General features: G+C 32.5%; 3 protein-coding genes across 3 annotated transcripts in view; 2 read left to right on the forward strand and 1 right to left on the reverse strand.

Annotated features, from left to right (window-relative positions):
• The window catches only part of LOC123213730 (serine carboxypeptidase-like 17), an 81,768-nt gene that overhangs the window by 43,978 nt on the left and 21,334 nt on the right, over positions 1 to 16,456 (reverse strand). The window lies entirely within an intron of this gene.
• LOC123213731 (cyclin-D4-1-like) lies at positions 811 to 2,688 on the forward strand. Its single transcript, XM_044633229.1, has 5 exons — positions 811 to 1,209; positions 1,277 to 1,363; positions 1,482 to 1,785; positions 1,865 to 1,974; positions 2,121 to 2,688. Exons 1-5 carry the CDS (start codon positions 940 to 942, stop codon positions 2,367 to 2,369), a joined length of 1,020 nt encoding a protein of 339 aa, XP_044489164.1. The 5' UTR covers positions 811 to 939; the 3' UTR covers positions 2,370 to 2,688.
• On the forward strand, positions 13,080 to 14,552 carry LOC123213734 (protein SOB FIVE-LIKE 5-like). Its single transcript, XM_044633237.1, has 4 exons — positions 13,080 to 13,824; positions 13,927 to 14,013; positions 14,110 to 14,183; positions 14,299 to 14,552. Exons 1-4 carry the CDS (start codon positions 13,411 to 13,413, stop codon positions 14,306 to 14,308), a joined length of 585 nt encoding a protein of 194 aa, XP_044489172.1. The 5' UTR covers positions 13,080 to 13,410; the 3' UTR covers positions 14,309 to 14,552.

Here is a 16,456-nt window from a genome sequence, read left to right on the forward strand (position 1 = left end):
GACGAAATCAATCTATCTTTCCACTCACACTAGGTTAAGTTTTTGATTGATATGTCTTAACTATAACTTAGGTTAGATTCGAAATGAGCTTGTTCGGATTCGAAACAAACTTTGCTCAAACGAGTCCGAGCCCACCTTAAACGAGATTAATAATACGAATGTGAGCATAAATTTTAAGCAAAAAACGAACACGAACCCAAATCCAAACACTAGTTAAGCGAGTTAAGCTTGGCTCGCGAGCCGTTCACTCAAATGAAAAAATATTTAACTTGGAACAAACGACACCGTTTGTTTCTTGAAATACGGGCTTAAAACCGAGTTGTCGAGCCTAAAATGTGAGTCCAAGGCGAACTCGAGTCTGAACATACAAACTCGAGCTAAGTGCAAATCGAGTCCGAACACTAAAATTATGAAACGAGTCAAACACGAACATATGTTAAGCGAGCTCGATGAGTCCAAACTCGAGCCCAAGCTTGGGCTCATTGAAAACGAGTTAGACCCTGTTCGAGTTCGATTTGGCTCGTATCCAGCCCAAACTATAATTTAATATATTGTCTAAATTTTGTGTTGGTTGGTGAATCTGTGTGGAAATACAAGTTATGAATTAGAAACAATTATATATAATATATATATATATATAATATAACAACACATTACGGCTATAAAACAAAAGCTTTCTTTACAGCTATAAAAATAAACATTCTACGACAGTCAAACCCAAGTTTTACAATTATACCTGTTTAGACTTGTCTCTCTACGTATCGTTTTGCTTCGCTATGTACACACACACATATGCTCACGCTCACTCTGAAAGAAACAGTCAGCTTAAAAGAAAACAAAAAATAATTATTATTCAAACAAGCAAGCAAATCTTCAACCATGTTATTCTTTATTTTAACATCCCAGATGAGATGACCTTCCCCCTCCTCTTCCTCCGCAATGTCTCTTCCCTCCTCCCACCACTCTTCTTCTTCTTCTTCCTCCTTGTATTGCTCTGAAGATGTTTCTCTCATGGACCTCTCTTCCATCTCTTATCAACCTTCAGCAACAACGACAATCTCACCTCCACCACCGTCCGATGACATTACCATTTCGTCTTTTATTGACTCCGAGCACCACCACATGCCTCTCGATGATTATCGCCGCCGCTTCCGTGACCATTCCCTTCTCGTCACCGCCCGTCAAGACTCTATCAAGTGGATCCTCAAGGTTAATTTCATGATTAATTTGTTGTTTTTTTCAATGAATATGTGGGTGATGTTATTTGGCAATGTAGGTGCATGCATACCATCACTTCAGGCCAGTTACGGCGATACTTTCAGTAAACTACTTTGACCGTTTCCTCTCTTCCCATTCTCTCCCGGTAATCTTTGCTTTTTTCTTTTACTTTACCTAGAAAATGCCATATTATCCGGGAAAATGAAGATGCGACTCATTAACTAAGATATATTTTTTCTCTTCTTTTCTTTTTGTTGTTACAGGAAGCAAGTGGGTGGCCGTTTCAGCTACTGTCAGTTGCGTGCTTGTCTTTAGCGGCGAAAATGGAAGAACCTCAAGTGCCTTTGTTATTGGATCTCCAAATGTTCGAACCCAGATTCGTATTTGAACCCAGAACCGTTCAAAGAATGGAACTCCGAGTCATGTCCATTCTTAATTGGAGACTCAACTCGGTCACTCCGTTTCATTTTCTTGATTACTTCATTTCTAAACTGCCCACCTCCTCTTCCACCTCATTCACTCGCGTTTATTCTTCTTCTTCGGATCTCGTTCTCAGGACCACTCGTGGTACTTGCCGACCCGACCTGTTTTTATATCTATATTTTTTTACTTTTTTTATTTATATTTATTTATTACTTTTTGTTAGTGGTTGATTTCTTGGGGTTTCCGCCGTCTACGATAGCGGCGGCAGCAGTGACAACCGCTGCCGGTGAAAGTTTGGACTTACCGGCTGGTATTGACGAAAGAGTAAATAAAGTAGGTTTTTATGTCTGACTATAAATTTTAGTTTTATTGGGGTTTTAAGTAAATTCAATAATTTTCTTTTTTTTTGGTTTAGAATTCTAGAGAAAGTTAAACATTGAAAGCTGTGTAAAATGTCTCAATTGGTGCATTTTTGATAGGAAATGGTGAGAAGCTGTCATCAACTAATGGAGGAGTATTTGATAGACACATGTCCTTTGGCGCAGTTTAAGGACCGGAGAGCCGAGCCGCAAACATCGCCACCAAGCCCTATTGGTGTACTTGACGCCGCTGCTTGTGGGAGTTGCGACACTCGTTCGGAGAATCCCGGCTCAAGTAGCCAAGCAGCGGAAGCCGAGCCATCTGCTAAACGGCTCAGATCCTCTGCCCCGGATGTACAGCAACGGTAGATAAGACCATCACCTCTCGTTTTATCTCTAGTGCTTTTATACCTTATGGTAGAGAGAAACGAAAGGCCCCTTTAATTTTGGGATGTCATTTAGTTATCTTTTCATCATAAAATGAACGGTCGGGATTTCATAATAGTTGGGAAGAGGGAGTTTTGTTATTAACATTATTCGATAAAAATAATTTATAATTTCTAAATTAAGGGTATTACTCTGTAATTGATTCTAATTGTAGGGGTCTCTTTGGTCAATGTGCCCAGGGTTCCATATCCATGATAGCTCAATTATTTCCAAAATACACTTTTAATCATGTATTCATTGACTCATGAGAATTAATTGGGTATTGTATTTAGAAATCTAACTTTTTGTTGACGAAAATGCCCTTACAAAGTATGTTTAAATAAAACAGTGACTGATTTGATGCATGATGGTATCTTTAAAGAGTTGGTTCTTAAGTAGGATGGTTGATTTTCAGGCAATAAATGTGTTGGGCCTTAATTAGCCACTGATGTTGCGCCACGTATCCGACACAGACTTTGTTCAAGCAGGTCATCTTACATTGTATGTGTATGTTGGAATACGTAGATGCCAGCTAGGAAATAAACGTGCTAATTTATTATTTTCCCAAAATTATCCCTACTTTGTAGTAGGAATTAGCTCAATAATCGCAGGTGTACAAGGATATTAGTGTAAATTAGTAAGTTAGAAGGGCTGGTATCAGTGTACTGTGTACTGTAAAGAGGGAAGATGATGTAGGAATGACCATTGGTCGCCACGTAAGGAAGAGAAAGTGGGATTTGGAGGGAAAGGATCAGAGTGTGGAAGACAGAGAGGTGAAAAGAATCGGAGCCGTCCAGGTGGAAAGTGAATTGATATGAGGTCAAATCACCTTGGAGCTTGAACGAGAGAGAGAGAGAGAGAGAGAGATGTGGTTTGGTTTGGGTGAAAGGAAAAGACTTTTCTTCTTTCTATGATCTTTCTTTGCTCCATCAACATTTCTTTTTCTTTTTCTTTTTTTTCATTATCTTCAGGACAAAATAGAGGAAAATTATAAAAAGCTGTTTGGATTATTAATATTACCAAACATTTTTATTAAATGGTTATTTAATTTTTTAAAACCTAAATATATTTATTAATTCATTTTGTGTGTGATACATGTTTATATATAGTTTTCTAATGCTATGATATTTATCTTTTTCTCTTTTTAAAAAAAATTAATTTATCTATTAATTTTAATATATAATTAGAATATAAGACTTATTACATTTAAGTATATATATATATATATATATATATGTGAATGTGATATCCCTTTGGGCTCCTCTATGGGTACATCAAATTTCCCCTTTTACAAACTTTAGAATTTATATAACAATCTTGTTTTCATTCTAGCTTCTTATATTTCAAAATAAAACTATTTATGTAAACAATAAATATAAATTTAAATATAAACGATAATATAATTAAATATTATTTTATTTTTAATTTAAAATTATTTAATTATATAATATTATATTATTTCTTATGTATAAATATGTACAAATATTTTACCTTGGGCCCCCATTATCTTCAATTTCTTCATATACAACCTCAAACGCCAATTAAACTCTTGGGTAATTCAGGCTTTGCCCTCCTTGTTGATAACAGCAGGCCCTACAAATTTTGTGGCTGGGATTTCGTCTATAAATTTTGGTCAATCTGGGTCCCCTTTCCAGCCTGTAAGCTAAAAGGTTAGTGTAGGGGTCCATTTTCTTCAACCAAATTTCCTGCACTGCAGGAACAGAGCAGAGCAAAGCAAAGCAAGGAAGGCATATATACATAACATAACATTTAGGTGAGAGTTGGGAGATTTGTGTACATGTGAAACCTGGACTGGGGACAGAGAAATGGGCCCTGTTTTGGCCCGCAAAGGCAAAGGCTAGGCAGGCAATCAGGACCCCACATCATACCCAGGTGATTAAGTTATGGTAGTTGTAATACGAGTAATGTTTTGTGTATCTATTTTAAATATATAAATATATATATTTATTATTATATAATTAAATATTATTTAATTTTTAATTTAAAATTAATTAATCACATAATGATGTATATAAAATATATATTTATTTATATATTTAAAATAAATACATATAATTTTATAAACCAATAATGTAAAGCAAAAAAGTTAGCCCCCCTACTGGTTTTAAAGAAGCAGTGAGAAGTAAGAGTGTGAGGCTTTTGAGGACAAAGTCACTAAAGGACTGAGAAGAAAGAGCCAATGCATAAGACAAACCAGCATTTAACAACCACCCACCATCCATCTGCTATCATTTGTACACTGTGCTAGGATCGCTGGATGCTTAACTATTAAACTAACAACTATAAGCCACGTTTGGTTTAAAGTAATAAAATATTATTTTAATAATTAATATTTTATTATTAATATTATTTTGTTTAATTTATTTAATAATAAAAAATTTAATAATTTTTTATTATAAATCATGATGCAATATGCAATATATGAGGGGTTAGATTATTACTTTTATTTTAAATATTAAAAGTTTATAAAAATAATCTTAATTTTATTATAAATTTAAATTTACTTATTATTTTTAAGGACAAAAAATCTCACTTTCAATGGATGTAACAAATAATAGAAAAAATATTTTAAAAAAATTATATTTAGTCATCTTTAAAATATTTAATTAAAATAATATTTTAATTTTTTTATTATATTTAATCGAATATAATAATTATTTATATTAAATAATTTTAATAAATTATATTCAGTAATTTTCTAAATAATATTTGTGACAATATTTCACTTTATAATAAAAAATTACATAAACTAAATTCACCCTATTTGTTGATGGTGGCCCATTAAACCAACAGTCTCCTCCTCTCAATCAAGAACAGTCGGATTTCTCACTTATCATTATAACCTTTTTTCTTTAAAAGCCATCAACTTATATGTACACTTCGATTCAGGCTATATATTGGGCTGCTGTATGTTTGTACATATATATGTGATGCATTGTACAATTTCCCACCTGCTATGGCAAGTTGTCTCGTTTGATGATCCACATGCATGCTGCCTGCTTTCATTATTCATGAATGTGGGCTTGGGGGTTTCAGGTTTTGGTTTGGAGGTAAGTGCCATGCCATTGCCATTCCTAATCTTAGTAGTATTTCAGTACTTTATGTTTGTGTGCTTCACTTTGTTTCTTTCGAAAAGGGCTTTTAAATTATACGTACAACATCTACGTCGATTCCTTCTGTTTTTGTTGCGTATGTCACTCACACACACCCTACAGACGAATTAATTCTGTTTACATTTATTTTGGCTATCACATCTATGATTTACTGGCTCTGCATGCATCAGATATTGTGAATGGTTCTATCATTTTCACCATAAAAAGTGAATGAGATTCCTCCACTGTTATCCAGCAAAAAAATATTAAGCCTGAAGGACCTATTCCCACCCAAACATTGTTCCTTTCCCGAATTTTCACTCTTTAAACCCTTTTATCCTTTGATGGATGGTTAATTACTGCTTCTGCATGCATCTGGTTCTATCATTTTCACAATAAAAAGTGAATGAGATGCCTCCACTCAAGGACCACCAACCAAATATGCCTTCATTGTCATAACTTATTTCTCAACCATATTAATTGATCAACATTATAATAGTGAGATAAATTAAGATTTAAAATTCCTCATAATCTCCTGCATGCGACAAGTTTTACCTTAAAAATTCAGTATTAATTACCAGAATCTGGGATTTATATTGGAGGTTTAAGTTCTTCATAAGCACAATAATAAACCATCTTCAGATAGAAATTTTTTGTGCAACTGTAAAAACAAATTATTAAAATTTTTGACCAAGCATTATATCATCAATGGGAAACAGTTGGGAAGATAGAAATTTAATTATGATTTGATAAATTTATTGAAAGTTGATGTCTTTTCTTCTGGTTTCCTGCTCATCGTATTCATTTATGAAAGTAGTGTGTGATTCCCAAGCTTATGAGATTAATTATAAAGTAGAACAAGATCTTTAAAATGGAGTACAGTCGGATTCACTCTCTTTTTCAGTTTTTTTGTTACTCAGCTTTTGTAACCAGAACAAGATCTTTAAAATGGAGTACCTTCGGATTCACTCTCTTTTTTAGATTTTGTTACTCAACTTTAGTAATGAGAAACTCTGTTCATATTAGTTGGACAAGTAAATCCTGGATACAGTGATCAAATCCACAATAAAAGACTCGAATTGAGACTATCTTCCTAAAAATTTTAATACTCCATTAGAGTTTGTGTCCCTTGTGAGGGTGATAGAGTATCAAACCCAAATTTTTTCTTTGAAAGTTATAATACTTCACCAATTTTGCTAATCTGTAACGTATAAAACGCGTCCAATCTTCTGCCACACATGTGTTGGTTATATGATTTTGGTGGGTAATTTTTTTGGGAAGGTTTTATCATATTTGTCATATTATCAACAAGAATAATGGTTTTCTTTTGGAAGCAAGGGCAAGAAAGTTGACAAATTTGTGAAACAAAATTAATTACAGGGAAATTGCATTCACATTGCGATGTGAAATTCCTTAATGCATTATGTCTTGATGGACCATGATAGACAACCATATTTAGCAGAATATCAAGGACATAACAAATTTTAATTCATGAAATTCTTGCCTTCAAAAAAGGGTATATATATATATATATATATAAAAAAAATAAGATTCAGCTTTATTAAATAAAGAGTTGAAAGACATAAAATTTAAATTATTATGAATTGGAAGATGTTTATTGAATCTATCTTCATTTATGTTATCATGTAAAACTTGTGGTAATTAATTGAATTAACCTTAAGTAAGGAGACTTAAACGATTTTAGTCAATACATAAAAGTTTATGCGGATATAAAATATTAGAATGATTAGTTAATATTACCCCCATGTATAAGAGCCTTTTTGCGGCAAACGCAGCATACCTAAGGGTAGTTTTACGAACGGGGTTAAAAGATATTTTTTAATAAGTGTTTTTTGGGTATAAAGAAATTATACTAGATTAGATTACCCTCAGGTGCTCGATGATATTTTTGTAGGCAAAATGAGATGATTAAATGATATTGTTTTTAGTAGGGTTAATTGATAATTTGTAATAGATTTGAGGGTTTTTGACTATTTATCTAGGTGGTCACGTTGAAAGGGTTAATTAATATATGACTATAAAAGATTTTTTTTTTTTTTTTTTTGTATATTTACTTAGATGATCACACTTAAAAGGTTAATTAATATTTGCCACTAAGGTTTGATTTTGGAAATTTTGAGGGCAGTTTTATTTTAAATTATTTGTCTTTTTGTAGTTTTTATTTATAATTTTAATTAGAATTTGATGATAAATTTAATTTTAACTCTCCCAAAAACGTGTGATAATGATATAATAAATACGAAATTTAGACTTAGACAGTTTAATTATATATATATAAATTGTAATATTAACTATCATATAATTCTTATACTTTTTTGTATTATGATAAAACTTTATTATAACTCGACAGATAATCGACATGTTAAGGTTCTATAATTGGAGGATGAATGACACAAAGATTATTCATATGACTCATTCTAACTTGTCAATTGTTACATCTTGAAATTTGACAATTGGCATTCTTTGACAATTTGCCAACCTAAACCCTCAATAGCTTTGATCTTTTTTGTACTTGACATGCATGCTAGTTTTCAAATGTTGACAACAATTATTGTGGTTTAAATTATAAAAATACCCTATAAATAGTATCTGCCTACCTGCCTATCTTGTGAATAATGCCTATGTGAACAGTATTTATGAATAATATTTATGAATAGTATCACACTTATTACGCTTCAAATATTGACAATAACAGTCGTGATTTAAATTATGCAAATACCATGTAAATAGTATCACGCCTACCTGTCTATCCCATGAATAATATCTCTTGTGAATAGTGTCTATGAATAATACCTATAAATAGTATCGCATTTGTTAGTATTTAAATTTTGACAACAACAATGTAGTATAAATTATGAAGATACCTTATGAATAGAATCACGCCTATCAACCTATCCCATGAATATATCTCCTGTGAACGATATCGTGCTTCGTTGCCTACCCCACGTACACTGTTTTCAAAAAAATCAAACTATTTCATTTTCGAGTAATTCTATTTAATAAACTAAGCATTATTTCATTCTAATACAAATTTGATGTAAATAAATAATTTATATATCTAAATTAATTATAAAACAATAACAAAAACAACTAGCAAAGTATGATTCATCACAACATAAAGAAATCTCAAATTTTCAAAATAAATAAGAAATAATATGATTAAATGCTACTTCCCTAAATTAAAATGATTATGATGAAGAATTTTTTTAATTTTAAACTAAGTTTTAGATAAGTTTGAAAGTCCAAAGTTCTTAAAATTAAGGATGAATGGAAAAGGAGGATGAAGTTCAGGACTTAGCTATATTCATTTAACACAGAAAAAAGGTTTAAAATTGTACAACATAATTAAAATAAAGTTAAATTAATTAATTTTTTTATATAAATAAACAAATGGTGTAAAATTATATAAATAAAAACATATTATTATATGATTAAATATTATTTTATTTGTAATTTTAAATTATTTAATTATATAATTAATATATTATTATTTATTTATAAAATTATAATTAAAATAATAATAATAAAAAGCCGGGATCTTGAAAGTAACATCAGAATTAGTGGGAGCCTATATTACATTGTTTGATTTGATGTATCCAGAGAATAGCAGTGATTAACAATAAGTAACTGTATAAAAATAAATACTATGCTTTCAAATTTCTATTGATCCGTGAAACTTAATTTGAATTGATCTCTCACACATGATTCTTTAATTTGACAAAATTAGATTAATTTATTAGATCAAATTAAGATTCTTTTTTAGCTACATTTAATTATTATATATCAAATAATTTTTTATTAAAATTATTTTTATAAATTAAATCACAAAAATAGCACACCCTTCCAAAATTTTCACAATCCTATCAATAATAGAGCAGAGATTTTTTTTTTTTTTTTTGGGTTGGATGAAGCGTAAATCCAGTCAAGATGATTCAATTAGAATCCAAAACCACGTAGTAGCTTAGTGGAGAAATGCATGAGGGTAAACTTGGCTTCAATGTTAATAGTTAAAACGATAAATCCCATCCAACCTTCATTTCTTCCCTATTGAGACCTTCATTTCTTCCAACCTTTATTAATTGAATGGTTTTCGAAAAGGATGGGTGAGCTGGGTTCTGAGTTTTCGTCCTTATGAACCCCCTGGGCAAGTGGTCGTGCAAGTTGTTTCTTGGGTTTCCTTCTGGGACTGTAAACTGGCTTCTTTCTTGGAAATAGCCCTCATGATTTTTACTTTATTTCCGTTTAAAATTATCCAATACATTATGATACCATTATCATACAAATAAATATGGAGAGAGAGAGAGAGTACTTTTCTCTGCTCAATCAAACAAGTGACGGTTGCACATAGTTTTGGTTGGCGCAGAAATTGGTGAAAGAGTGGTAAAGTATTTACTATTTACAGTTATGTTGGACAAAACAGCATCTCAAATTGAGAAAGGTTTCCGTTGGGCCCGGCCATCTTTAAGTGCATTATTTGGGCGGTTCTTCCTAAGTTAGTCCAATTCAACTGGGACAACTTCACGGGCTAGACATTGACCCACAATCCTCACGTCCAACTCAATTATTGATAAATTATTAATACAAATTATATGTATTTATTTTAGACATATATATACACATATTTATATATTTTATCATAAAATTATTGATAAATTATGAATAAAATAAGATTCAATTATAAGATAATATATATAATAGTATTTATAAATTATATGCAAATATTTGATAACGGTGTCATTGATTTCAATATTGACATAATTAATACTATATTACACCGATTATTAGATGTTACAGCCAATATATTTGACTTCAATTCTATCCCATAAGTAAAACAAATCCGACAAAAAAAATCTCCAAATCTTAGAAATGTTGGCGCGATTGAAAGCACAAACTGTCCTCCTTAAACAGTAAATTTTGACTTAAGTTAAAAAGATCAAAAACAAAGAAATTGCAGAAGAAAACAAAAATGAGCTGGATATGAAAAGAAAAGAAGACGTGGGTGGAGACTAGGCCATGAAAATGGACCACTCAAATGGTAGCCACCTGGGAGCGTCCAACTTTTCTTTTTTTTTTTTTTTTAAATTTTTAGATTGAAAAGTAGAAATAAGCAGTTGCCTTCAATTGAAAGTAGGATGATTTTTATTAATTATTTAATATTTTAAATTTCAGAGTTACTGGAAAGTTCAATAAATAAAAATTAAAAAAATGAAATACGGGCTGGGGTTAATGTCTACGTGGCAACTCTGGCGGTAATCCGCACGGTCGGTCGCTTCATCTAGTACAGCGTCCGTACCATGTAATTTTACTATACGACAATGTGATGTAATCGTGTTAACGGGTCCCACTGCTACATCCCACGTGGCTTACGATTGCATTGCACAAGATATTTATTTATTTATTATGATAAATAAATACGCAATCAAATGGGACAATGAAGATAATCATGATTTTAGAAATAGAAGCACAGCGAGAAAGGAGGGAGTTGGTTAAGCAAATTGGTCAAAAATAGGAACTGTGAAAGAATGGGCCCATCCCATATGAGCTGGATAGAGAGCCATTGGAAAGGCATCTTTCAATTAGTGATGAGAGAAAGAGAGATTGCCCAATTTGTATATCTTCCCTCTTCATTCCCACTTTGATGGCTTTTAATTAATTATTTAATTCCAACACATGCTCACCCTTCACTTGCCCTTTTTCAATTTGCATTTACTTCATCTCAATTTGTTCAATACAAGAAGCTACCTTTCTACACCACATTGATTTCTATCATCAATTATTATTATTGGTAGCATTTTCTCTTCTAAATTAATTTCTTAAAATTTATAAAATAAAAAGATTATTCACAGATATGATAACGAGACAAAAATAAGTTTAATATTTTAATTCATATCCTTATTTTTATAAGAGAAACTACTTTTATTTTTGTCTTATTTTCAAAAAAGAAATGATGGAGAATTTTAGTCTCTTTTTGTGAAAATTTCTCGTACCTTTATCTCTTTGTCCTTCTTAGAAATATTATAAAATATATATAAAGTATTAAGATAAATTTATAATAATTTAAAATTTTTAAAGATAATTAAATATATAAAGATTTTAAAAATATATAAGAAAGAAAGAGAATTAAAAAAGAAAACCTTTTTTCTATTTTAAAAGGGATGAATTTGTTATAAACAGTCCAACAGATAAGCCCGCACGGTTTTGTTCCTAAAACACGTCTCTTAGGTAAAGGGCTTCTGGCCCCTGTTTATATACAAACTCAGTAGACTGCACGGGAGTGATGTGAGACTTCAGGTCACAACACACCCCCCCCCCAATCGCGAATCGTGCTGATAACGTGTTATAAACAGCCCAACAGATATTGTCCGCTTTGGGCTTTAAGCCCGCATGGTTTTGTTCCTAAAACGCGTCTCTTGGGTAAAGGGCTTCTGGCCCTTGTTTATATACAAACTCAGTAGACACCCCCCATCGCGAATCGCGCTGATAACGTGTTATAAACAGTCCAACAGATGTTATCCGTTTTGGGTTTCAAGCCCGTATGGTTTTATTCCTAAAATGCGTCTCTTGGGTAAAAGGCTTCTGACCCTTGTTTATATACAAACTCAGTAGACTGCACGAGAGCGATGTGAGACTTCAGGTCACAACAAAATTAAAGATTTGATTTTACAAACTGATATATATATTTAAAGAACCCGTGAAGCGTCATTATACTAAGTAGATAGATATAGCTTAGGTACAATTATAAAGAAGAAAATCACAAGGACTTCCAATTTAATGGCATATGGTAGGTACAAACCCTAATTGCCTGACCAAAAAGGCTATAGATGTAATGTGAGTTACGGATGGTGATGGTGCGATTGAAGCTTGATATTGAAAACCCCTAAAAATATAAATTAAACATCGGAAATAGTACCAAAGAGAAGTAATTATAAATATTCAGTTCAAAAGAGAATTTTGGTTGAAGTGCGTGTGCATGCACGTGCAAACATGTGTGTGAAAATATGTGGAAGAGGCCGCACGTGCCCACATGTGTGCGTGATTTTCTTCAAAAGTTGAGCAGTAAAATGTGATGGCATGTGGGAACCTAGTCAACTTGTATGGCCATTTCTCCCCTTTCCCCAAGGCAACTCACCCAAATGCATAGAAATATTTATGTAGGTGTAGGGCATTAAATTTAAAATAATAAATTATTATGAAAATTAGCCCTATACCTATATTTCACAGTAAAATTAAATGATCACATCAAATAAAACTGTTTTTCTCCCAAAATTATTAACCCATCTCAACAAATTAAAAAGGTTTAACTTCCCATGCCTAAATTTGGGTAAACACCCCACAGGCTATATAATAGAAAGAAGATACATAAAAAAGGGAAAAAAGATACAATAAATACATAAACGAGTACTAGATTTGTCTGCAGAGAGACATTACATCTCGGCGGGCTTGTTAGTTCAATAATATTTTTCAATTTAAGAGAGGACCGCCGAAATTTACATAAACTCCCCAACTAAAAACAACAATATTAATCAAAAGAAAGCAATGAAATGTCACCTAAAAACGAAGAAGCATGGGAGAGAGAGAAATAGAAATTGCATTACTGCAGAAAAGAGATATGTGTCCATATTCTTAGGAAGGGAAAATTGGACGTGTGCCCGGTTTTGTTAAGAGGGTACACTGTGCCTCGCTGTCTCGCATGTGAAGAAGTTGTGGCTTTCTCTTCTCTCTCTTACATGCATCCACTATAATCTTCAAACCCCAGCTCCCATTTTTCTCCATTCTTAATTTCCTATCTATCTTCCTCTTTTTACTCTGAACAATTTTTTTTTTTTATTTACTCTTTTCCTATTACCAAAATGAACGTTTTGGCTTCAGAATGCACTAGTGGGTGTGAGTCAGGGTGGACTCTTTACTTGGAGCAGTCTAATCTTGCTTCGCATAGAAATGCTAATAAGTTTGCCAATGGTAAGGCCGGCTTTTGTGAGCAAAATTTTCAACATTGTGATGATGAAGAGGAGGATTTATCTATGGTTTCTGATGCGTCTTCTGGACCTCCAACTTTCCATGAAGATGAAGTGTGTTTCAATGATGTTGATAGATACCAGCTGCAATACCCTCCTTTCAAAGCTGCTACTCCACAAGCAGCCAATGGTAGTGGGAAAATAAGGCTGAAAAAGAAGGAAAAAAGAAGCCGCCGTGACAAAGAACAACTCCTGCCTTCTTTTCTTGACGACACTGCTAGTTCTCCTGTCATAAGCTTCTCCTCCAAGGTAATTTTTCTTCACATTTATAGCATGATTTAGGCAATGCGAGATCATTAAGTGTTTCATGTTACTTGGGTTTTTCATGAGTTCTTAATCTTTTACTTGCAGAATAATTTTTCTGCTCTCAACAACAACCAGACCTCAATGGAGAGTGTGTTAGATTATTCTCAAGGATACTCTGCAACTCACTTTCAGGTATAATTTTTATGGCTGGTTTAATTTGTTCTAATATTTAGTTGTTTGTTTGCAAAGAGTGTGAATGTCAATAACCACTGAGTTAATTTCTTGCAGGGGAGATCTGCATTTCAAGATCCTTTTGGTTTCTTGCAATCTTCTAACTCTGGAAACCATGTTCAAAATAACCAGTTGAGTAAATTTTTTTCATAGTCTGACAATGCATCAAATTCAAAATTTGAATCTTTAAGTTACCATATTCAATGATGGTCATCCCACTGAGAGTTTAAATATTTGAATTTACAGGTGGTTATAAGGGGTAATTAAGAGGAATGATGAAGAGATGAGATAAGGTGACTTCCATCAGTTTTCCTGCAGAAATGTTGCTGTAGAAGTTGCACTAAAAATGAAAAAGCAAATGGATCTCATCATATTAAGAGGATCTTGTTGCTTTCTCTTTTCCTATTTTCAAGTTTTCCTAATTTTACCTGTCAATCCAGTGGGAAACAACCAACCTGAGAGCAAAAGTTGGAAATAAATTTCTTGTTTTCAAAATTCAATTATCTTGTCAAGGAATAGTGGGTGCAAATGAGCTTAATTTTGTCCTTTAGGCCGCCTCTTGTGGAATTATGCAGAGTCCTTGAATTTAATGGAGCCCCATCCCCTCTTTATATCACCACCACTTGCTTTCTCTCCCATTCTTATCAGCCAAATGCAATCCACAAATAAAGTAAAGGAGCAAACCAATAATATATAAGCAACTAATGCATAATTCAATTAACTTAATCGTTCAGTAAGGCACATGAAGAAATGCCGATAATTCTTTTCACAATTCTTTTAAGTCTATTATAACTCCAATTATTTTATTAAAAGAAGGGACAAATGCAAGTACTTTCATACACTTGTTTGGTGGATTTTCACTAGAATATAAATCAGATCCAAATGCAGATCTGATAATTGATTAGGCGGGATTTGCTCAAATCTATTATGGAAGTGAAAAGTTTGATAAGTAGAAGCAATACAACCAATAAGGACAAGACCTTAATGTCTCTGACTATCCTCACAAAGCTCTATCCACATTGAGACTTCATAGTTTTCTCATAATGCATCACCAATCAAACAGCAAATGCAAAGAAAAATGAGACAAGATGATGGGAAATAAAATGGGTTATCATGGGCAGTGAGATCAGAGTTCAGAGAAGAGTGAAGGAAATGACAAACACAATGTTGGAATATTTCATTTGCATCTCCATGACCCTTTTTTGAAGCCCAGAAGATCCTGCCTGTGATCTTCCTGACCCAATGGAACATGCTCCATTTAATTTAATATATACTTTTTATCTCATCTGTAAGGATCATACATTTAACCTTTTTTTATACCATTTGTTTATACAATTTTGCTCCCTCCAACCCTGTCTGCTTTGTAGCTTTCATTGAACTTGATGTCATCCACAATTATATGTCTTCCCTTCATTTCTTTATTGATGTAACTATTCCTTGTCATCTTCTCATTAACATTATATTATGGAAAAAGTTGCAAAAGATAAAAAAGAAAAGATACAAGTTGGAATTTAGGATGTCAAAGTTCTGAGCTATACTACTCACATGTTCTTTTTGATTTCTTTATATATTTCCCTCATGCTATGGGAGTCTTCCTTGTAGTCAAAAAATTACAAACAAAGGAAGAGAAAAAAATAATGATAAACAAAACAAGAACCTTTTGGATAAGGATCTAATTCAAGTATGGGATAAACATCTATGTTGTTCCAACCACCACCAAAACAAGAGACTTCATTTTTCTTCTGTAACTTACAGAGGGTAAAGGAATGGCTTTCTTGTTTCTTACATTTAACTCAATTCTATTCCTGTCTCCATTGCCCTTTTAGCTTCACCTCTGTTTCCATTTTTCATGACACCACTCACTATTCTCTCCCTGTGCTTTCATCATCTTCACATTCATTACTCCTTTTCTATCAATTAATTTTTCTTTCCGGATTGTTCTTCATTTTAAAGTATTGAAGAGTGTGAGACTGACAACAAATTTATTCATCAACTTACATAATTTAATTTGCTTAAAGTCGGTACACCAAGATAAAAGATGAAGGAATTGTTTAAACTGGTCAAACTTCTCAAAGAATTTAATAGGAATTGATCTTATGGTTTTACTAAAATAATATTTTCTTAAATTCCTATGGAAAACTTCAAAGAAACTAAGAGAAAAATATGGCTTAATCCTGCCTGAAAATTTGACTGGATTTTACAGCAATTTCACCATAAAAGGAATTAACCTTGTTTTAAGCATATTTTGCTAAAAAAAATTGCGGGGAGATTTCCTTACTTGATCAACTCTCCCCTGTTTTAACTTCATCATTAATTTATGGCCAAAGGACTATTTCCCACACAAGGTATGCTTTTTTTCCAAATTCCTTCCCCCCCCCCCCCCCCCCACCCCCCGCCCTTTAAC

The sequence above is a fragment of the Mangifera indica genome, chromosome 4 (genome assembly GCF_011075055.1).
Source record: "Mangifera indica cultivar Alphonso chromosome 4, CATAS_Mindica_2.1, whole genome shotgun sequence".
NCBI lineage: Eukaryota > Viridiplantae > Streptophyta > Magnoliopsida > Sapindales > Anacardiaceae > Mangifera > Mangifera indica.

Coding starts and splice junctions, on each gene's coding strand:
- LOC123213731 (XM_044633229.1), top strand. CDS start 940: ATGTCTCTTCCCTCCTCCCACCACTCTTCTTCTTCTTCTTCCTCCTTG. Junction 1,364..1,481: donor TCTCTTCCCATTCTCTCCCG/GTAATCTTTGCT, acceptor TTGTTGTTACAG/GAAGCAAGTGGGTGGCCGTT. Junction 1,786..1,864: donor CGTTCTCAGGACCACTCGTG/GTACTTGCCGAC, acceptor ACTTTTTGTTAG/TGGTTGATTTCTTGGGGTTT.
- LOC123213734 (XM_044633237.1), top strand. CDS start 13,411: ATGAACGTTTTGGCTTCAGAATGCACTAGTGGGTGTGAGTCAGGGTGG. Junction 13,825..13,926: donor TCATAAGCTTCTCCTCCAAG/GTAATTTTTCTT, acceptor TTTTACTTGCAG/AATAATTTTTCTGCTCTCAA. Junction 14,014..14,109: donor ACTCTGCAACTCACTTTCAG/GTATAATTTTTA, acceptor AATTTCTTGCAG/GGGAGATCTGCATTTCAAGA.